The sequence below is a fragment of the Myotis brandtii genome, unplaced genomic scaffold, assembly GCF_000412655.1.
Source record: "Myotis brandtii unplaced genomic scaffold, ASM41265v1 scaffold521, whole genome shotgun sequence".
NCBI classification, from domain to species: domain Eukaryota; kingdom Metazoa; phylum Chordata; class Mammalia; order Chiroptera; family Vespertilionidae; genus Myotis; species Myotis brandtii.
This window is the reverse complement of record NW_005369870.1, coordinates 2,404,102-2,427,561: the sequence shown is the minus strand read 5'-3', so window position 1 is coordinate 2,427,561 and position 23,460 is coordinate 2,404,102. Positions and strand designations below refer to the sequence as shown.

Sequence of the window (23,460 nt, the reverse complement as noted above, 5' to 3'; positions counted from 1 at the left end):
CACCAGCCAATCAGGAGCGAGTATGCAAATTAACCCAACTAAGGTGGCGGTGGCCACGGAGCTGGAGCGAGCAGGAGGCTTGGGTTACCCCTGGTGATGGAGGAAGCCAAGCTTCCCAACTGCCCTGGTCTGACCTGGGCTCTGCTCAAGGCTACAAAGTTTCAATTATAGAAGATAAATAAATCCCAGATACCGCTCAAGGAAGTGCTGAAAACAATAAAAAAGAGAGAGGCTGGGAGCTTGGGTCGCCTGGGGGCGTGGCCAGCCTGAAAATGGCCCTTAGCCCCTCACCCAGGCTGGGCAGGCACCCCAGCGGGACCCCCACCCTGATCCGGGACACCCTTCAGGGCAAACCAGCCAGCCCCCACCCATGCACCAGGCCTCTTTCCTATATAATAAAAGGGTAATATGCAAATTGACCTTAACAGCAGCCCGACTGGGAATGACTGGTCACTATGACACACACTGACCACCAGGGGGCAGACGCTCAATTCAGGAGCTGCCCCCTGTGGGTCAGCGTGGTTCCACAGGGAGCGCTCTGCTCAGCCACAAGCCAGGCTGATGGCTGCCAGCACAGTGGTGGTGGCGGAAGCCTCTCCTGCCTCCTCAGCAGCGCTAAGGATGTCCGACTGCAGCTTAGGCCTGCTCCCTGATGGCAAGTGGACATCCCCCAAGGGCTCCTGGGCTACCAGAGGGATGTCTGACTGCCAGCTTAGGCCCAATCCCCCGGGGAGCGGGCCTAAGCGAGCAGGTGGTCATCCCCCGAGGGGTCCCAGACTGCGAGAGGGCACAGGCCGGGCTGAGGGACCCCCCTGAGTGCACAAATTTTTGTGCACCGGGCCTCTAATATATATATATCACACATATATTTTTCCATTTAACATTGTCACATTAGCTCTGTTTTGTCATTGTTGATAAAGATTACAGACATAGTAAAGTGTAGTGATTTAAGAAAGGGACTGGCACCAGAATGCTTGGGTTCAAATCATTGTCTACCACTTATGGGTTGTATGACCTTGAGGGAGTCATTTAGTTGCTCCCTGCTTCAGTTTTATCATCTGTAAAATGAGGATGATAATGGTATCCAACTCACAAGTTAAGGGCTTATGTTATTATCATCAAAATAGTTTATTTTGAGAATATCATACTAAGAGAAATAAGTCAGCCAGAAAAAGCTAAGAACATATGATTTCACTCATATGTGGGATATAAAACTGAAATCATAGACACAGACAACTGGATGGTGGTTACCAGAGGAAAGGGAGGTTGGGGGGTTAGTAAAGGGTAAAGGGGCCAAATATATGGTGACAAAAGAAGATTTGATTTTGGGTGGTTGGCACACAGTGCAAAATACAGATGATGTATCATAGAAATTACACATGAGATTTATATAATCTTATTAACCAGTGTCACCCCAATAAATCTAATAAAAAAGGAAAAAATGCTTATCATTACAACATTAACATATGTATATAGTAGAAATTTCATAAAATACAAAAAGCAGAAGAATGAAAATCACCCATTATCCTAAAACCCAGAGAAAACCGCTCACCCAGTGTTAACATTTTGCTTTTTAAAAAAATTGTTTTTAAAAAATATATGATTTAATGATATTTTTACAGAGAGGAAGGCAAAGAGATAGAGTTAGAAACATCGATGAGAGAGAAACATCGATCAGCTGCCTCCTGCACATCCCCTACTGGGGATGTGCCTGCAACCAAGGTACATGCCCTTGACTGAAATCGAACCTGGAACCCTTCAGTCCGTAGCTCTATCCACTGAGTCAAACCAGTTAGGGCAACATTTTGCTTTTTTTTAGTGCATTTTTTCTTACATAGTTGAGCTCCTATTGTTCATATTGTATTTCCAGTTTGTATACAGTACTGATCATAACATAAACATTCTATATGCTCTTTGTAAACATAATTTGGAAGGACTTATATAGTCTTTATATAATCATCTTGTGCAACCGTATTTTACTTAACCTTTTCCCAAAGTTTTGACATTCAGACTGCTATCCCTACCTCTCCCAACCCCCTATGTTAAATGGAAGTGGTCATAAGTTAACCTTGGTAGAAACGGTCTGGGACCTGCGCTTTCCCTGGCCAGTGCGAAGTTTTTTCTGTGACCTGGATGTAATCAGATCAATCCACAAACCAGTTAACTGAGGGTTGACCCTATATTGTGAATGAACATTGAGCTACATCTTTGTAAAGGTTTGTCTTCTTTCGTATTAGAGGCTACTTCCTTAGACTGGAGTCCCAGAAATGGACATACCGAGTCAAAGGATGATAAATGTTGTTTTCTAGAAGGGTCTTATAGATTTCAAACTTGCAGCAACAATGTATGAGCCTGCCTCACTTTCTGTGGGTCCCAAATCGCTGTGTCACTTCAGATCTGAACTGTTGAAGAAGTTGTCAGAGTGCCAAAACCTCCGAATAAAGTTCATCCTAATTAAAGGCAGCACTCAACCTCCTTTCCACTTCCTGTCATTTCTCCCTCTGCCAGGGCCTTTCCCCCTTCCTTTCAGAGCCCCTTTTCCCTCTCAGCGTTTTCTAATCCCCTCAGGTAGCTGTCCCCTTCTTCAGTTTTTTTGGGAAAAAACAATATAATGAAATTGGTCCCATTAAGAAGTTAGTGATCTAAGCAGCTAGAAGGGTTACCCCCAGCTGGGTCCTTGCATTTGAATAAAGGGTTCCTGGGGCAGTGTTGAACCCAAAGGACTGAACTTGATGGCGGAATTTGGGGCACAGTAATACCCAGAGCGGCATTGCAGTTATACAAGTACATGGTGTCCAAGAAATCAGGCCAGTTCTGTGGGTGGGGCAAGCCAAGGCCCACGTCTGAGAAGCCTTCATTTCCTCACTGCCAAAGCACTAAATGCTCAGAGCAGAAACGCCCGTCTCTCGGAGGAACTATGAAGGGGAGATTGCTTACTGATTGCATACAATAAAAGACTGACTGGTCAGCAGCATATGCAGATTCTTTACATAAAACATAACTTTATGATACCAGGCAGGGATCTTTTTATGGCTCCCTTATCAACTGGTTGAAATTGCCAAAGGTGTGGAGGGCCTTTGCTTGCGTGTCTGTTGCCCATGTTTTGATTGAATTGTGTGTCCCTGGGCAGGCAGAGCCAGAAGGCTCTCTGAGTGGGGCCGAGTCCCTGGTTTCCCTGGTGTGAACACCGAGTTGCAGAAGGTGGGTTTCTTGCTGGACTACTTCTGCTTCAGCAGGTCTTAGGGGCCCTATGGCAAGGACTTGTGCAGGTGTCTGTCTAGCTGTGGACTTGTCCATTTTTGATGGACTAAAAAACCAAAGTAAGCATTGAGGCGTGTGCCTGAGAGGAGAATGGGGGACTGCCGGATGCACTCAGGAGGCCCTGGGGTTTTTGGATGGACAAAGTCCTAGATGTCCTGACAGGAGGAGGAAGGGGAGAAATGGGAGCTCAGCCAGTTGTTAGTTACAATCTTGTGGTGTCAGGAGACTTTGGGACCACAGCCAGCTGGGGAGGTGGTTGTGTGGGAGGTGGTGGGCACCCGCTGGAGCTGGCCAGATGCCCGCCTCCCCTTCCTCCCGGAGGAAAATGCTTTGGTCGCACACTGGTCCCTTCCTTACTCATAGCCTCATCTGTTCCTTTCTATCCAGATCCAGTGTGAAGATGACCCCGCTGGTGGCCGTGGTGTCTAGCCCCCATGCCCGGCTGTTTACCTGCTTCTTCAAACTGGGCGCCCAGCAGGCCAGCCCACTTCAGCTGCACACAGGGACCAGCCTGGCGGCCAAGAACTACCATGAGGTGCTGGTGCTGGGTGGGGGCAGCGGTGGGATCACCATGGCCTCCCGCATGAAGAAGAGAGTGGGTGCAGAGAATGTGGCCATCATTGAGCCCAGCGAGGGAAGTCTCCCCCTCCTGGGTGCATGTGTGTGTGTGCGCATGTGCGTGTGTGCGATAGGGGGTGGGGATGACTGTCAGGCGTGGGATGTCATGTCCCCGGGTTAGTGCTTCTCCTCTGGGCACAGCAATCAGGCAGTCCAAAAAGACGGGAGAAGGTGGAGGGAGGGAGGGAGAGAGAACAGATCCCTTGGCTTTTTATGTTCTCTTCTGTATGAGTTTCTTGTGCTAACACATTACCACAGATGGAGTGTCTTAAAACAATAGATACTTATTCTCTCATAAGTATTAACTTGATTACATCTGCAAAGACCCTATTTCCAAATAAGGTCACGTTCCTAGGTACCCGGGTCAGGACTTTAGTATATCTCAACCCGGGAAACCCTCTCCCTCCAACATCATGTCCAGAGGAAAGTCAGTGGTCATTGCTCTTTCCTGTCTGTGGTACAGTCTGGAGAGAGGTGATGAGTGAAGGCCCAGGGAGGCCTCTGGGAAGGTGTCAGTGGGTTTCAGAAATTTAAGTGCAAGGAATTAGAAATAGATTATAAGGCAGAAAAAGGTAATAAACACCGGGAGGGAAGTTGGGAAGTGTTACCAGGAGGGAGGTTTGGAAGTGTTTATGTGTAAGGCACTATTTCATGAAAAAACATTTAAAAATTGTTCAAAAGCTATGGATAAGTATTCAAGATTTCTGGTGGTTTGTCTAAGGTTTCCTAAGGAACCAGGCATGTACAGTTGGGAACTGTGTCCTTGGGGGCAGGGAGCAGAATGGATCTGGTGCCTGTTTGGTGGGCAGGGGAGGGTGAGAAAGGCACCCTGCTTTCCAAGTCATCTCCACAGTACCCGGGCGGCTGCCCAGGCTCCCTGCAATCTCAGCCGGGTGTGCTGTGATGGGAGGGGAGACTGGGAGGTGCTCTCTGTTACTCTCCTTTTTAAAGTGACTCATTCAGGACAGCATTATAAATGAGAGTGGTCTGAGAGCCCTGTCAGGTGGCCTAATGTAGCTAACCCTTGCACAGGGGCTACTCTTTGTAATGAGACGGAGGCGCTGGACACAGTTCAGGAGGCCAGAATCATGTCTGTGAGGACGTGCAGGACAGGAGTCTCTCGAAGGAGCTGCCAGTGGCTCAGGCGGTTGGCACTTTCCCTCCTGTATCTGGTTTAGTGATTGCTGGAGCTGATGGTTGTTTGTAGTCTATAAAACATCCGGGCTTGTTCTTATTCCTCTATCTGTTCAAGATGGACTTGGAACTGTTCAGCTCTTGCAGCTGGAGTCCTCTGCCCCTTGTCCTCGGGATCGCAGCCGTTATTGGCTGTAGGGAGATTGCAAGGCCCTTCCTCAGTTCTTGTCACCTCTCTGTGGCTGCTGACAATTCTGTCCAGCCAGTCTGAGGTGTTTGGGCAATGTTGAGAAGGTGTTTGGGCATATGTGGCATTATGCGGTAGCATTTGGTGTCTCCTGGCTTTGGGTGTAAGTCCTCTAAGAAAGGAGGAGGCTCTGATAGGGTTGACAGGCATTGTCTGCGTCTTCCATGGGCTTGGCAAACACAGTTGGAAACTAATAGAGTTTGAGGATCCCCAGAGTCACTGTAAGCTTCAGACTTACCACAGTCCCCACAGACATCTGAGGAACCATATTATGCTACTGGACTTAATTTTTCTTTATATCTGTGCACATAGTAAATGTATCCATAATGTCTACATTATACATGTATATGTAACATGTACATGTTAAGCCCCAAATCAACTGTCAGCAATAAATAATACAATGGTCGGTAATGATAGGTTATGGCTTTTTAAAAAACCCTCACCTGAGGATATGTTTTTATTAATTTTTTTCTAGAGAGACAGAAAGTGTGTGTGGGGGAGAGAGAGAGAGAGAGATGTGTGAGAGAAACATCAATCAGTTGCCTCCCATACATGCTTCAGCGGGGTTGAACCCACAACCTAGGTATGTACCCTGCCTGGGAATTGAACCCACAACCTTTTGGTGTAAGGATGATGTTCCAACCAACTGAGCCACATCAGCCAGGGTAGTTTATGGCTTTTTTAAAAATGATCTTGGCAGAATTCTTGTAGGTGACCACTCTTCAGAGTTTAACATAATAGGAGACACCAGTGGGAGGGGTGGTGGGAGGACAACCCGGAGACTTTCTGTGTGATGCTCCAAGAGTCAGGAGGGAGTATTAGCTCGGGTGCCTCTAGCTATGACACTTTGGTCAGCCTCAAATGGAAACGAATCTCCTAAACTTTGTTTCTCAGAGACATTTCTACCAGCCCATCTGGACACTGGTGGGTGCTGGTGCCAAACAGCTGTCCTCATCTGGCCGTCCCACAGCAAGTGTGATTCCATCTGGTGTGGAGTGGATCAAAGACAGAGTGGCTGAGCTGAACCCAGACAAGAACTGCATCCGCACAGACACCGGCAAGGAGGTAACCGCTGGGATCCCTTGGCTTTTGTTAATCTGAAGGCTTGTATGACATGCACAGCTATTATCAAACTGGTCAGCTTCCTGGTGAGACAGTGGTATATATAAGTGTGTGTGCATGTATGTGTGTGTGGTAAATACTGCTTGAGAGGGTAGAGTGTGTGGTGAATGGAGGGTGGGACAGATGGAAGGACTGAGGATGTTGAATTAATAAACAACTAAGACAAGTATTTGTGGACACCCACTCTTTGCCCTATTGCTTGGCACAGTGTCTCGCATCTGAATGTTTACTGAGCAAATACTGCTATGTGTTAAAATAGCAGGCACCTTCCTCCTTTTCCCTTTGGAGCAGCCAGCTTCTCTCCCTGGCAGCTGGCCTCCCAGAGGAAGGGAATGTTGGAAAATATCATCCCAGTCACACCAGGGGGCGCTCTGCCAGTGCAGTAAATACCCATGTGACTGAGCTTTGTACCAGGGCTCAGGAGAATTGCAGCTGCTGGAGCATGAGGCTCAAAATGGATCAGCATCATTTAGAAGTCTCCTTCCACCCCCCACCACCCAGGGGTCAAAGCTTTTCAGAAAGTGCTGTCCCTGCATTTTATTAAGGGGATGAGAGCAGATGGTGAGACCACAGGCTCAGAAGCCATCTGCAATGTCATGTCCCCTCATCTGCTGCTGAGCCCAGGACCACGGCAGGCAGTGCAGCCATCATGCTGCACCCCGCCTGCTCCAGGCTCCCATGGTTCTTGGGCCCCCAGGGTGCTATGGGACTTAATACCTTCCTTATGCCTTGTTCTTTCTGTAGTGTGGGAGAGAATGTCTTCTCTCTCTTGTGAGGAGAAACCCTTCAACTATTCGAAGATGGTTCTTATAGTCTATGTCAGTATTCTGTTCAGATGGATTTGTCCCCTTGTCCCCACTTTCCATCATCTTCCATGGTCTTCAGTCCCCTCATGACCCTCTTTCTCCTACTTTAGACATCATCGGACTTGTCCCCTCCATGAAAAAGGCTCCTGGAAGAGGAAGCCACTCTGCAGAACAGCCCAGAATAGCGTGGCCCCACTCCCTCCCACAGTCAGATGCTGCCTAATTTAGCATTTACCTTTGTAGCGACAGTTGCCACAGGCTGATTCATGCTGGGCTTGGGGTCAGTTCAAGCCTCTGGGTCTTTTTTTTCCATATGATCCACAAGTCAGGCTCCTCCCATCCTAAAACAAACAAACAATATTTAATATATTATTTATTACAATATACATTTATTTAAGTTAAAATTCTTATGTTATTTCCCCCCTGTTGATGAACTTTCTTATTTCCCCTGCATCTCCAGGAGGGTGGTCTGAATGAAACACAAAATTGTTCTCAGTTCTCAAGACTGAGCTTTGGGGCTCATTTCCCTTGCCATCTGCTGCCGGCTCATGGGGCCAGGAGAGCTCTGTCTTATAACCCTCATCAGCCCTCTGGTAGAGCAGTGTCCCCCTTGATCTGTCCCCTCCATGAAAAAGGCTCCTGGAAGAGGAAGCCACTCTGCAGAACAGCCCAGAATAGCGTGGCCCCACTCCCTCCCACAGTCAGATGCTGCCTAATTTAGCATTTACCTTTGTAGCGACAGTTGCCACAGGCTGATTCATGCTGGGCTTGGGGTCAGTTCAAGCCTCTGGGTCTTTTTTTTCCATATGATCCACAAGTCAGGCTTCTCCCATCCTAAAACAAACAAACAATATTTAATATATTATTTAATACAATATACATTTATTTAAGTTAAAATTCTTATGTTATTTCCCCCCTGTTGATGAACTTTCTTATTTCCCCTGCATCTCCAGGAGGGTGGTCTGAATGAAACACAAAATTGTTCTCAGTTCTCAAGACTGAGCTTTGGGGCTCATTTCCCTTGCCATCTGCTGCCGGCTCATGGGGCCAGGAGAGCTCTGTCTTATAACCCTCATCAGCCCTCTGGTAGAGCAGTGTCTGCCCCCTTGATCACACCCCTTTACATTATAGGAAACACTCAGAGCCCTTTGTGGTTGAGTTTGTGCTCATTTAAGGATCATAATCTTGTCTCATCTCAGAGAATGGAAGGCATTGGTAGGTGTTCTCACTTCTAAGCCCTGGGTAGACCTCTCAAATGTAGACCTTAGGGAACTTGCAGTGTCTTGTTTTAGGGCTGAGGAAGAAGTTGGTGCAAGATGGTGGGACTTTATTCCAGGATTTTTAAGGCAAAAGTATTCCATAGTCATATCTGAAATCTGCGTATAGCATCTCATGGGAGATACCTTGTCAGTTGCATAAAGTCGATGTTCAAGAAATGTTGCTGTTATTATTTTTAAGAGAATACATGAAAAAAAGGAAAAGGAGGTATTTATTGAAAATCCACTATGTGCCAGTATAGTTATTGGTGAAAGCAGGGTTGCAAAATGAATCCATGTCAGTGCTCTTCTTTTTCCAAACTACAGTAGATGAGCCTGGAATGTTGAACTGGATGAACATCCTGTTTGCTAAGTTGTTAGTTACCTTCCCACCCCCTGGATAAAATTAGAGCATTTACCCATATTTAGCCTTCTGGAGAGGTCTGTACTGTTCTCTGCAGTTGCTCAAAAGTCTTGTCTACAAGTTTTTCAATTCCTTAGGGTTTAGGTCATCTGGCCTGGAAACCTGAACTTATCCAAACACTTGAGGCTTTCTTTTTATTCTTTGCTACGTTAGGGTTTATTCTCCCTTACTGACTTTTTGTAATCTTAAGCTTATCTGTTATTATTACTCCTAAAAAATGATCAATATTGTGCTCTAATAGAAACATCAGGGCACACACAGACCAAAGGCTTTTCTTGTTGACAGTGGGCATATGTTTTACCTGTAGATCATCTCCCCTGGACCTCATGCTACCTCTGACCTCATATACCCTGAAGATTCAACACAGTTCCCCCAGCCATTTAATGGGCCCAGTACACTTTCCTACAGAACAAGGAATTTCAGGGCACCCGTTGTCTATGGATAGGCAAATCACAGGGATGGTGATGTATATATTATTATCCACTTTGATAAATTGTATTTTCACATGCAGCTGGAATCAACCACCCATCCATTCATTCATCCAACAAACATTACTGAGTTCCTCACTTTAACTTGGTGACTATGTTAGACTCTAGGAATATAAGGAGTAAGACACAACCTTTATCCTCGAGGAGTGTTTGATGTGGTGGGGAGGATATTACTGTTATATAGCTCGACAGGTGCACTGGGTTAAGACTGAGTCATAGGAAGGCCTCACTGTGGTCGTGACCACAGAGCTGATCTGGGTCCCAGGGCAGGACCTCTTCAGTGACTTGCTCCTGTTGCTCCCCAGCGTGAGTCAAGCCTCCTGCATCTTGGAATCCCCTCTCTTTAACTGTGATCTGCACGGCCGTGTGCTGCGCTTCTCTGTTTAGTAACGGAGAGAGAGCGTCATCACCTGATGTCCTTTCTGGGCCCCTGACTTTCATTGCAATCTCACCTTCAGCTTCCTAGGCAGGTCCTTTTACTTTACATCCTTCTTGCTGACTTTTTTTTTTCTTCAACTTTTCTTCCTCCCCATTTGCAACCCACATTTCTATCATAATAAGTAGGGAGACTTTTGCTCCCAGCATGAATAGTCACAATACCCATATTTAAGGAGGGGACTTTTAAGTTCCAAACAGATCATTAAATAATATGAGATACACTGTATCACTTCCTTTTCAATGGCCTTCAAAAGAGCAGTTTCTCAGTTATGATATCAATCCATCCATCTGACAGGCCAGATTTGCTAGGGATTCACACTTTACCCTATTAAAAGAAAATGGATTATTTTTAAGATTAGAAAGTCATTCCCCAACATGAAAAAGTGTTAACACAAGCCCTGCAGAGAAAGCTGTGGCCTCTTTGCTGTCATTCTCCACTGTGTGAAAATATAGGAGGCTCAGCTCTCAGAAGCCAGGCAGGTTATGCAATGTTTGTGAAGCAATGAGGTGTGAGAATGATGGGCGTGATGGCAGACTGGAGCCTGTACCGGCCCCCTCCCTCCCCCCTCAACACACACACACCCTGCCCCACCACCCACAGCCCCAAGTCATTCACATAAAAAAAAATGGAAATGCTGTGATGGCCCCACTCACCTGGGGCCTGAGTCAGTCCTGGGACTGCCACTGTTTGGGTCCTGGTCTAAATGGCATTGCTTTGTGTTGCAGATCTCCTACAAATATCTCATTATTGCTCTCGGAATCCAGCTGGACTATGGGAAGGTACGTTTAAATGACTTCTGTGTTCCCTGGCCTACTTCTGCCAAGATCAAGCACCGCCTTGAGTGTCTTTATGTTCTTTTGACAAGAAAAAGTACTAAGAAATCCTCTTCTAGTTTTATTTCTCAGCAGTCTTTTTATGGTTTTAAAAACGTCTTATCCGAGATTCTGTTAATGATAACATGATCCAGCTCTAAGCTTTAATCATAAGTCAACATGTCCATGCTCTGGTGGGAATTCATGCAAAAGAGCAGCCTTTTCCACACTTACAAGAAAACTACCTTTCTATGTGGGACTGAGTTGGCGGTATTGCAGGTTAAACTTTCCTTTGAAAGTGAGATTTAGATTTTGAATTTCTAAGCAGACTTTAAGGATAGAATGCCAGCAGTTAGTTGATGAGGAGCTGGAGAGAGGTTTGGGTTTTGCCCTGTGGCGGCTGGGTGTTTTTGGTCAAAGTGACCAGCGCAATATAACTTCTACCCTGGAAGTTCCTTCGATCTCCCTTTTCCATGAGCTAGGGATCTGGATGCTGTCTGACAATTGTGACATTCAAGCTCAGTTTTCTAAAACATCATGGAGTAAGTCAGTAATTATTATGATTTCCAGAAGTTTCTTGGGGACGCTGGGTGAATAGTTGGAGCACATAAAGCCGAGTGACACAGGCAAGGGCCTTATCCGAGTCGGCCCAGGAAAGACTCATCTTTGAAGTGTGTTTCTGCGTAAAAACCCCCCAAACCATGACATGTCCAGGGTGGGGGTGGTGACAGTGTCCTGGGGCGTGTCCTGAGATGGTTCGAAGAAGCCATGTGTTGGTGTGAAGGTTGTGATGAGTTTGGTCATGGTGGCTTGGCCATGAGTCTCACAGAATGACAAGCTGTGGAGTAGACTGTGGAGAAGGTGCCAATTACACCTTCTGGGAGGTCCTTGTCTCTCACAAGACCCCGAAGTGGTGATGCAGCACAGATGGCGCAGCTCCGCGGTAACCCCTCCCCTCCCCTGCCCCCCGGAGCTCCTGTGCCGCCTGAGAGGACTGAAGAGACCAGTGCTGAGAGTCCTTAGCAGCTTTTTGCAGCAAACCAAGAAATAATATTTAAACTGCTAATATTACAGCTACTTGAACCATAGCAGGAGCTGTGATCAGTAATCAGAGGAATAGTTGCCCTTGTCATTGAGGGAGATGGAGGCGATCACAGGATCCTGTTTCCTTGAGACCAGAGGGGTTGGTGTCCACCCTGGAGGTGGCCTATCTTCTGGACAACAGCCTGGGAAGGTTCTGAAGGACCAGCCCATCTTGATGACTGTGTGTTTGAGAGTTTCCTTCTCTTGCTGGAAGAAATGGTGCTTGAGTCTCTTACCTCAATCTGTGCCATTTTCGTTGCAGGCTGTGAACCTACAGCATTTAAGACAAGTACCCGGTTATCTCACTGGCAGGAATACACTACCGCTTACAGAGCATCGCCTTGTGTGGTTCAGTTTTTCCCAGCACTTGACACACATGGTCTCATTTACTCCTGCCAAGAGCCCTACGGAGCTGTTACTTTTATCCCCCTTTACAGGTGGTGAGCGTAAGCTTTTCAAGCCTCAGTGCCCACCGAATCACCCGTTAAAACCGATTTCTGGGCTTGCCCATGAGTTCTTGATTCAGTAGGTCTGGGGTGGGGGCTGAGAATGTGCATTTTCAGGCAGGTTCCCAGGTAGTGCTGGTGCTGCTGGTCCTGAGACCACACTTTGAGTGGCTTAGAGATATTAGTTAATTTACCAAGGGTCACCCTTCTTCCCAGTAAGGCAGCTGGCTCTCCAAACACAAGTATGCCTGGATTCTTGTAGAGATATTAGTTAATTTACCAAGGGTCACCCTTCTTCTTCCCAGTAAGGCAGCTGGTTCTCCAAACACAAATATGCCTGGATTCTTGCCTTTACTCCGATGGTGGGAAGAGATGTTTTCAAATTATGGTCTCAAGGCCAGGGAGGCAGAGGGGCTTCTCTGGGCTGAGTCCAGTCTGCAGCTTGGGTGCTACACCCACCTGCCTGCTGCATTGTGTGTGAGGACTGTGGGCTAATAATTGTACTGAAATGCTTGTGAGGCTGTAGAAATGGCAAAGCAAGTCATTTGCACTTCCGTTAAACATTTATTTTTGCAGTTTTCATTCAATTTTGTTTTATATTGGTTTCAGGCATACAGCTTAGGGGTTAAACAATCATATGCTTTACATACCCACCTGGCACCATTCATAATTATGAGAATATTATTGACTATATTCCCTATGCTGTGCCTTACATCCCCATGACAGTTTTATAACTACCAATTTGTACTTCTTAATCACTTCAACTCTTTCACCCAGTCCCCCAATCCCCACCCCCTTGGGCAACCACCGGTCAGCTCTCTGCATCTATGAGTCTGTTCCAACTTTGTTTGTTTGTTTATTTTGTTTTTTAGATTCAACATATAAGTAAAATCATATGGTAAAAAAATGTGTTTTTTTGTGTGTGTCTTTTGTTGCAGATTAAAGGCCTACCTGAAGGTTTTTCCCAACCCAAAATAGGGTCTAACTATTCAGTTGGTACGGTAGAGAAGACATGGAAAGCTTTGCAGGACTTCAAGGAGGGCAATGCCATCTTTACCTTTCCAAACACTCCCGTAAAGTGTGCTGGGGCCCCACAGAAGATCATGTACTTATCGGAAGACTATTTCAGGAAGGTATGCTTCCTTTCCAGGGACAGGACAGGGTGGGGGAGTAGACGGTACTAATTTGCTGAGTGCCAGAATTCCATTTTATCCATGTCAAGATACTTTTTCTTATTTCTTGTTACATATGTACAAAATTATATAATTAGAAGTTCATAAAATAGAAAAAAGGAAAAAGACAATCATAATCCAATTGTTTTAATACAGCTGGTATCATCAATTTGACATGACTTTCCATTTTTTTCTTATGCATGTTTTTGTTTTTGTTTTGTTTTAAAAAATATTTTTATTGATTTTGGAGAGGAAGGAAGAGGGAGAGAGAGAGAGAAACATTAATGATGAGAGAGCATCATTGATTGGCTGCCTCCTGCACGTCCCCTACCGCGAATCAAGCCTGCAACCTGGGCATGTGTCCTTGACCAGAATTGAACCTGGGACCCTTCAGTCCACAAGCTGATCTCTATTCACTGAGCCAAACCGGCTAGGGCTCTTATGCATGTTTTTTTAAAACATGGTTACAATCATACTGTACATACAAACTAAGTTTGTATGATTATTAAATAGTCTTTGTAACATACTTTTTAAAAAATATATTATTGATTTCAGAGAGGAAGGGAGAGGGAGAGAGAGAGATAGAAACATTAATGATGAGAGAGAATTATTGATTGGCTGCTTCCTGCATACCACACACTGGGGATTGAGCCCGCAACCTGGGAATCAAACCATGACCTGCTGGTTCATATGTCAATGCTCAACCATTGAGCCACGCCAGCTGGGCTGTAACATACCTTTTAATGTGTGTATAAAAGTCCCCTGGGGAGGTATGTTAAAGACTGCTTAAATATTTTCATATAGTTAGACAATTAGTTGCACATTGATCATTTTTATACATAATAATATCCTCAGCTCAAGTTTAAGGTTATAAATATTTTCTGGCTCTTATATACATTTTTGGAAGTATAATAGGAAAAAATGCAATTCTAAAGGGAAAAAAATAATGTTCGTGTAGAACTTCAAATAATAATATCCTCAGCTCAAGTTTAAGGTTATAAATATTTTCTGGCTCTTATATACATTTTTAGAAGTATAATAGGAAAAAATGCCAATTCTAAAGGGGAAAAAAATAATGTTCGCGTAGAACTTCAGTGGAAAGATTTGTCTCTTTCCACTAAGATGCTGTTTAGAGACGTTGCTCACACACCCTCTGTGTCGGGTTTGCAGCCCAAGAACACGTGGTGTGAAGCTGGGGGAGCTGCCCTGGCCCTCCTGCCCTCTGCAGGGTGTCACTCTAGGTTTACTAAAGTGTGGTCCCACTCGAGACGGTGCAGGTTCAGAGCAGCCTATGGTTCTGTAAGGGGACAGGTGAGGAGAAGGGGAGGGGACTACGGGAGGGAGGAGGTGTTGAATGCGCGCTGGGAACCCAGCACTGGGAAGGCTTCACCTGAGTCATGGAGACCAGCACCAACCCCTCGGGTGGGGAATTAAGTCATCATTTCTGTGGGTAAGAAAGGCCTTTCTGGGTTAGAGAATTCCGGGTTGGCAATTTGAGGTTCTTACTCACCTAGCTTCTTCTAAATAGTGAGATCCAGGTGAGCAAATCCTACAAGGAGCTGGACAGAAGAAAAAGAGACTAGCTGTTCCTCCTGGAAATTCTCTTTGTTTAACTCACTTCCCAACTCTTGGGTGGTCTGAGAGACCTTCCTGAGATTGTAGGTGTTGGGGAGAATACCAGCCTCTCTGAGACCTGAGCAGCACTGGGGTGTGCGAGCCAAGGGGACATGCCTTCGTGTCGTTCACTCCTGTCCCTCAGCGCCGAGAACAGACTGGGCAGCTCTAGGACCTCATCACATCATCACTGATTGAATGAGCAAATGAGTATATGAGTAAACAATCAGCTCTGTTTTCCCCTAGAAGAAATCTCACCTCTGGCCTTCAATTGAACAGTGCCCACCTCAACCCTTTGGTTCAGGTGTGCACTTAGTTGCTGTGTTGTTGACGGAAAATAAGATGGAGGTAGTGGATTGGTCCACACCTCACCCCACCAGGGTAAAGGGGTAGAGAAAGCCGGCGAGGTCTCTTCTGAAGGGTTTAATTCTTGTCTCAGTTGAAAAACAAAACAAAAGGTGGCTGGAGTAATGCTTTGGTGTTGGTGTTTCTATTCTTTCCTTTTTCTCAGACAGGGAAGCGATCCAAGGCCAATATCATTTTCAACACTTCCCTTGGATCGATTTTTGGGGTTAAGAAGTATGCAGATGCCCTGATGGAGATCATCCAGGAACGGAACCTCACTGTGAACTACAAGCAAAATCTCATTGAAGTCCGAGCCGATAAACAAGAGGCTGTGTTTGAGAACATGGACAAACCTGGAGAGACCCAAGTGATTTCTGTGAGTGGCGAGGTTGAGCTGTCAGGTGAACAGTGTTGTGGATGGCTCCTATTTCCCTGCCCATCACCATTGTGCACTGAGGGAGGCTGGTTATAATGAGCATCTTAGGACAGTGATGGAGGAGGGTGGACCAACATGGGTGGGGAAGAGAAAGAGGTAGGAGACTGTGTTCATGGGAGGGAGGAGGGTTTATCTACTGGTACCAAGTAGATTTTTATCCTGTGTTTTTTTAAAAATATATTTTATTGATTTTTTATAGAGAGTTAGAATCGATGAGAGAGAAACATCGACCAGCTGCCTCCTGCACACCTCCTACTGGGGATGTGCCCGCAACCAAGGTACATGCCCTTGACTGGAATCGAACCTGGGACCTTTCAGTCCGAAGGCCGACGCTCTATCCACTGAGCCAAACCGGTTAGGGCTTTATTCTGTTTTATGTCTCTGCTTTTCTTGGCACTGAGCCACTTGAAGCAGTCAGATATTTCACAACTTCAGTTACAGCCGAGCGTTCTGGAAGGGCTTCCTTACATGCAGGATCTGGTGATTGATGGAGTTTATAGAATGGGAAAAACAGCCCTGATTGTGGTTAGTTCAAGAATGACAGGGACGTCTCTCACTCTGAAGAGGCTGTCTTTTCAACATCTTTCACCTGCGCATGAAAGGAAGCACTTAAAGCCCTTGGAAAGGTCTGGTGGAGCAACCCCCTGCTTGGGAAGGCCTAGCCTTTGTACATGGCCTTGGCTTCTCTGTGTCTCACTTTCTTCTGTGAGTGGGAAGAGCAGCACCTTTGTAGCGGAGGGTGAGGAGTAAAAACAAAATGAAAAGGTGGCTGGAGAAGCATGCATGGAGGAATCCTTTGTTTCTGTCATTCTGGCAAGAACTGTTAGCAGTGAGAAAACAGTGCACAGGCGTATTTTATTTATTCAGCATTTTTAGAGGTAAGAAAAGGTTCCATGAAAATGAATTTTTTTTCGAATCAAAGATTAGTCTTCTAAACATCAAAACTTTACATTATAAGCTTTTAAGTCAAGTTCTTTCTAAATAAATTGCATACATCTTGTCTTTTGTACGTGAGTGTATTTAAAATCTTACTGATGACTCAAGGTCATAATTTTTAAATACTTTTTTTGGGGAAATAATCTCAACTTAGGGAAAGTTGCCATGATAAAAATAGTAAATGTATAAATAATATAAACCTGTATATAGTCTTTACCTAGATGAACTTAATAGAGAGTTTTATCCCATTTGTTTTATCATTTCATTTCTCTCCCTCTCCCCGAAGCATTGAAAGGTTAGTTACGTACATCATAGCCCTTTGCCCCTAAATACTTCACAGTAAATTTCCTAAGACATAGGGGTATTCTCGTACATAACCACAGTACAGCTATCAACTTAGCATATTTAGCATGGATGCAATATTTTAATCTACCATTGGTACTCCAGTTTTGTTTTCAATAGCATTTATAGTACTTCTCCCCTCTAGGACAGAATCCAGTCTATACTCAGGTATTTCATTTAATTGTGGTATCTCTTTAGTCTCCTTGAATCTGGAATGTTTCTTGTGACACTGGCATTTTGGAATAATACAGCCCCCTTCCCACACTTTAATTTTTTTAATAGAATGTTCTTCATTTTTGGTTTGTGTTTTGTTTGTGTTTTCTTGTGATTCATTTCAGGCTATGATTTTTTATTTTACTTTATTATTATTATTGTTATTATTTTTTTGTTAATCATCACTTGAGGGTATTTTTTCCCATTGCTTTTCAGAGAGAGTGGGAGGAAAGAAGGGAGGAAGGGAGGAAGGGAGGAAGAGAGGGAGGAACATCGACTGATTGCCTTACACACACACCCCAACTGGGAGTGGGGAGCAAATCGCAACCCAGGTATGTGCCTTTGATTGGGATTCAAACCCGTGACCCTTGGGTACTCAGGCTGACGCTCTAACCACTGAATACACTGGCCAGGGCCAGGTTATGAGTTTTAGACTGAAATGCTGCTTATGCGATGTGTCCTTCTAGGGTGAAAGCACACTGTGTTCAGCTGCCCCTCACTGATGATGTTCATTTAGACCAGTCAAGATATGAACCAATTTCTCCATTATATAATTATTATTTTTCTCCCTTGCTACTGATAAGTCTGTAGGGAGACACTTTAAGAACATGTAAACATCCTATTTCTCATTAAAGTTTCCCCCTGGATCTAGCATCCATTGGTGATTTTTTGCCTAATCCAATCTCTACTGCAGTGGTTGCAAAATGATGATTTTCCAGCCTTTTCTCTAATTTTAGCAATAGGCTCTTGGCATTCTGTCAGCAAAAGCCCCCCCTTCTCTCTTTATTAAATTCATTATTAGTAAGAACTCTAAATTCCTACTTTCCTCCCAATGTTTATAATTCATCATTATCTAATCCAATCTCTACTGCAGTGGTTGCAAAATGATGATTTTCCAGCCTTTTCTCTAATTTTAGCAATAGGCTCTTGGCATTCTGTCAGCAAAAGCCCCCCCCTTCTCTCTTTATTAATTCATTATTAGTAAGAACTCCTAAATTCCTCCTTTCCTCCCAATGTTTATAATTCATCATTATCTTTAATTACTTTGGTGCACAAATTGCCCCAGATTTGAGGAGCCCTTTTAGATGGCTCCAATGTCCTTGTGACATGTCCCCATCGTATTTTTGAGCACTTTCTTACTTTCTGGTGTCACAGGATTCCCAGGCTGAGTAGCATCTATTTGCCCCAGCTCAAGGTCATTATGAGTAGTTCATATTCATACAGTTACGCTCCTAGGGCAGTGGTCGGCAAACTCATTAGTCAACAGAGCCAAATATCAACAGTACAACGATTGAAATTTCTTTTGAGAGCCAAATTTTTTAAACTTAAACTATATAGGTAGGTACATTGTTATTAACTTAATTAGGGTACTCCTAAGGCTTAGGAAGAGCCACACTCAAGGGGCCAAAGAGCCGCATGTGGCTCGTGAGCCGCAGTTTGCCGACCACGGTCCTAGGGTGTTTTAGGGCTAGTTAGCACCTTACAGAAGCGTCTCAGACTACTCTGATTTTGTGTGTGTCCTTTTTGTAGTTTTCCAGTTTTCTTCTTTCGGAGCTCTCAAGACGTTGTAAGTGACTTTGGAAGTCTCTCCCGCATGTGGCCTTTTTAATTGCTGCTTCCAATTTTTTACTGGATGGAAAATGAGAGAGCCAAATGTTTAGTTTTATGTAAAGTAAAAGTGAATGAGTCATGAGTGAGGGCCCAAAGCATACTGTTTTGAGCAAAGTGTATGAGCTTGAGTGCATGAACTTAATTTCGTTATTTGGTCTTTTTCACTTTGGTTCTCAGCTGTGTTCTGGGTAGTTGAGCTTACTGATAGGGACTTGGATAAATAAATGGTTATTGTTCTTCTAAAGGGATTGTAAAGAAAGAAGATATTTGTGTCCCTTTTGAATTATAGGATGTCAGGTCAGATTATCTTCTCAAACCCAATACTACTCTTTTCTTTTTTTTTTTGGTAAAAAAAAATTATTTTCTTATTCATTTTTTTCTTCAATTACAGTTGACATACAATATTATATTGGTTTCAGGTGTACATCCTAGTGATTAGACTTTTATATAATTTGCAAAGTGGTCTCCCTGATAAGTCTAGTATCCATCTGAAACCATAGGTAGTTATCACAATACTAGAGGCCTGGTGCACAACATTCGTGCACTTGGGGCAGGGGACACGGGGGTCCCTTAGTCTGGCCTGCACCCTTTCCTAGTCCGGGAGCCCTTGGGGGATGTCCGACTGACAGCCTAAGCCATCAGTTGGACATCCTTAGCGCTGCCATGGAGGCGGGAGAGGCTCCTGCCACCGCCGTTGGCTCACCAGCTGTCAGCCCAGCTTCTGGCTGAGCAGCGCTCCTCCTGTGGCAGTGCACTAACAGGGGGCAGTTCCTGTGCTGAGCATCTGCCCCCTGGTGGTCAGTGTGTATCATAGCGACTGGTTGTTCCGCTGTTTAGTCAATTTGCATATTACCCTTTTATTATATAGGGTTATTGACTATATTCCCTATTCCACACTTTATATCCACATGACTTTTTATTTTTATTGTTGAAAGTATTATATAAGTCCTCCCTTTCCCCCCATTAACCTCTTCCAGCCTGCTCCCATCCTCTCTTCTCCCCCAGGCCCTCACCACCCCATTGTCTGTGTCCATGGGCTATACATATATGCGTACAAGTTCATTGGTTGATCGCTTCCTACCCACCCTACCCTGTCTTCCTCCACGTGACTTTTTATAACTTCCAATTTGTACCTCTTAATTCCTTCACCTTTTTCACCCATCCTCCTTACCCTCCTGTCTAGCAACCATCAGTTCTCTGTATCTATGAGTTTCTGTTTTGTTTGTTTATTTCATCTTTTAAGTTCTACATGTAAGTTAAATCGTATGGTATTTGTCTTTCTCTGCCTGCTTTATTTCACTTAACATAACACCCTTAAGGTCCATCTATGTTGTGGCAAATGGCAAGGTTTCATTTTTTTCTGGCTGAGTAATATTCCATTGTATATATGTACCACATTTTCTTTATTCATTTGTCTATTGATGGATACTTAAATTGCTTCTATTTCTTAGCTATTGTAAATAATGCTGCAATGAACATAGAGGTGCATATATTCTTCCAAATTAGTGTTTTGGGTTTCTTCGGATATACGTATTCCCAGAAGTGGATTCACTATCATAAGGCATTCCATTTTTAATTTTTGAGGTAACTACGTACTGCTTTTCACAGTGGCTGCACTAATCTGCATTTTCATCAACAGTGCATGAGTGTACCCTTTGCTCCACTTCCTCAACAAACACTTGTTGTTTGTTAATTTATTGATAGTAGCCATTCTGACAGTTGTGAGGTGATATCTCATTGTGGTTTTAATTTGCATCTCTCTGATGATTAGTGAGGTTAAGCATCTCTTCATATGGCTATTGGCCATCTGCATGTCCCCTTTGGAGAAGTGTCTATTCAGGTCCATTGCCCATTTTTTAATTGGATTGTTTGTTTTTTAGTGTTGAGTTGTATAAGTTTTTTATAAATTTTGGATATTAATTCCTTATTAGGTATATCATGGATGAATATATTCTCTCATTAAGTGGGTTGTATTTTCAATTTGCTAACAGTTTCCTTTGCTGTGCAAAAACTTTTTAGTTTGATATAGTCCCAGTTGTTTATTTTTTCTTTTGTTTCCCTTGTCTGACGAAATATAAGAAAAAAATATTGCCACGAGAAATATCCGATATTTTGCTGTCTATATTTTTTCTAGGATTTTTATAGTTTTGAGTCTAACATTTAAATCTTTAATCCATTTTGAGTTTATTCTTGTGTATGGTGTAAGAAGATGGTCTATATTTATTATTTTGCTTAGTATTTCTTTTACATAGGATATTAATTAGTTCAAGTAAATAGTCTTGCCTTTACAATGATTATGTAAAAATATTGAACTTCTAGAAAGATATCTGGAATTCATAAGATTTAAACCAGCTTAAAAAAGTGGTTGTAGTTAACTGAAGCAGTGCAGTGCAGACATGGCCTTAATGATTTGGTGGGTGATGGTTGTTGACCATTCCCTCCATTATCCCACAGGCGTGTTCCGTCTCCACGTTCATTAACAGACCCAGCCTCAGGGACCCACGTCCCTAAAGAGCCACCCAAGGTTACCCGGCAGGGCAGCACTGAGCGTTTTTCAGCACTCCTTCTTCCTTAGGGTTAACGAAGCTTATAATTGTCTGAAATTGGGAATAAATACAAGGCTTCTAGTGTCATCCATGACTAACAAGTCCTGATGAACCTCCTTATGGGAACTAGGGGCTATTGACTCTCACAAGGTTGGAATTGTCTTAAAATGCTAAAATTTTCACCCTAATAAAATGTTTTGTGAACATTTGAATCAATTTGGAATTTCTAGATGGAATTTATTAAAATTAAATTAAAAGAATAAAAAGGATGAACTACAAAAAGTAGAGGAATAGTACAGAAAGAAACAAAAAACGGGCCAGTGCACCATTGCCAAGGGTAATCTTGACAGAGGTATTTGGGGGCGAGTGGGGGAATCCACCCTGCCTTCTACACTGTTCAGTAAACTCAATACTGAATCAGACCCCTCTTTCCTCCAAGTTGCCAGGCAATATTCTTACCAACCTTTATTTCATTTTAAATTGGTGTTGTGACTGCTTCCTTTATTTTGAGGGTTGACCCATATTTGGGAATGCCACTCACTTATCAGCTCCTAACACAGCCTTGACAAGTTTCAAGGACTTGGAGTACCTCTTTGCAGTCCCAGACTTTACAAGTCAGTAGATGACAGTCAGGGAGAGAGCAACTGAAATGAGCCAGCCCCTTTGTTTTAGTGTCAGTGACAGGAGAAACATCAATGGGTTCTTTCAGAACCTTAGTGAGGTTCCCTCCAGTATCTTGGATTCCCCCAGGCCTTCTGCCAAAGGAATCATGTGGACTCTATGGGGAGACAATGTCAACCAAGAGAGTGGTTAGTTATTTTATCACCAGATTCCAAAGGAGCCTGTAAGATCCTGGAGAAGGTGTAGATTAGTATAAGCACCAATTATGTAGTGCTTGGTGCAGCCAAAGCCGTGTATGGGTGAGGGAGGCGGGGGCAGAGCTTGTGGGGCTGTAGATATATGGAAAAAACACAAATTTGGATGCTCTCCTTTTTTTGTAGTACGAAATGCTTCATGTTACACCACCAATGAGTGCCCCTGATGTCCTTAAGAAGAGCCCTGTGGTTGATGATGCTGGCTGGGTGGATGTGGATAAAGAAACCCTGCAGCACAAGAAGTACTCAAATGTGTTTGGGATCGGGGACTGCACCAACCTTCCTACGTCGAAGACCGCCGCTGCCGTAGGTAAGATAACGTGCAGCGTTTCTCCCCCCTTCAAATGATGTCACCCCAAGGCACCATCGTAACTGAAACAATAATTTGGCACAAATAGCATTCCACGAATAATGAGGAAACTTTTCTGGGTTAAAAATGACTTTGACTTCCCTGACACAGAATCATGTTGATGAACTTAGTATTGTGTAAAGAAGAATGTGCTGAGGGCTTTGTATCAGAGTAGCATGACCCCTTCTGCCTTTTCTAGGTCAGAGAGGTTGTTTTCAGGGGAGAGTGCCTTCGAGAGAGGGCCCCACTTTCCCAGCTCTCGGGAGTTCTGTTACTTCTCCTAGTGCCACACGCTCATCCCTGACCTTCCCAGTCTGTGACACCAGGCAGGTTGGCTATTTTTCTTCTGCCTGAAACACCGCAAAGTTAGGGAGGTGTTTGTTTCCCCAGAAAACACATGCAAGTCAATGAATGCTTGCAGACCAGAAAATTGTCCTGTTAAGACAAACACAGGGAGCGTGCCCTGATTGGTACACCAGTAAGGTCTCCGCCTGGAAAACTAAACTCTTCGCCTCGGTGTTCTGCACTAGCAGTGATGGGGAGCATTGCCTTGTACATTCTGTCCTGCACAGACAGGAGCTGTCCTCTGTGGCTGCTGCAGAGCGCAGACCTCCCTGCTGACGGGAACGGCAGTGTTTTGTGTGAATTGTACACATGCAGCTCCTGTTGCATTACTTTTGCTGACTACTTCAACCTAAGGAAGACTTTCAAGGAAACCCACTGCATATCTTTTCCACTTTTTTTTGGTTTTGTTAATTCTCACCCAAAGGTATTTTTCCACTGATTTTTAGAGAGAGTGGAAGAGAGAGGGAAAGACAGAGAGAAATATCAATGTGAGAGAAACACATCGACTGGTTGCCTCCTGCATGTGCCTCGACCAGGGTC

General features: G+C 44.2%; 1 protein-coding gene across 2 annotated transcripts in view; it reads left to right on the top strand.

Annotated features, from left to right (window-relative positions):
- The window catches only part of SQRDL (sulfide quinone reductase-like (yeast)), a 60,482-nt gene that overhangs the window by 26,630 nt on the left and 10,392 nt on the right, over window positions 1-23,460 (top strand). For both annotated transcript variants that reach the window (XM_014548761.1, XM_014548760.1), the window contains exons 2-7: window positions 3,649-3,895; window positions 6,155-6,325; window positions 10,521-10,574; window positions 13,075-13,269; window positions 15,434-15,643; window positions 22,353-22,536. In XM_014548761.1, the coding sequence (XP_014404247.1) occupies window positions 3,662-3,895; window positions 6,155-6,325; window positions 10,521-10,574; window positions 13,075-13,269; window positions 15,434-15,643; window positions 22,353-22,536 (1,048 nt within the window). In that variant the 5' untranslated portion in view covers window positions 3,649-3,661. The remainder of the gene's footprint in view (window positions 1-3,648; window positions 3,896-6,154; window positions 6,326-10,520; window positions 10,575-13,074; window positions 13,270-15,433; window positions 15,644-22,352; window positions 22,537-23,460) is intronic.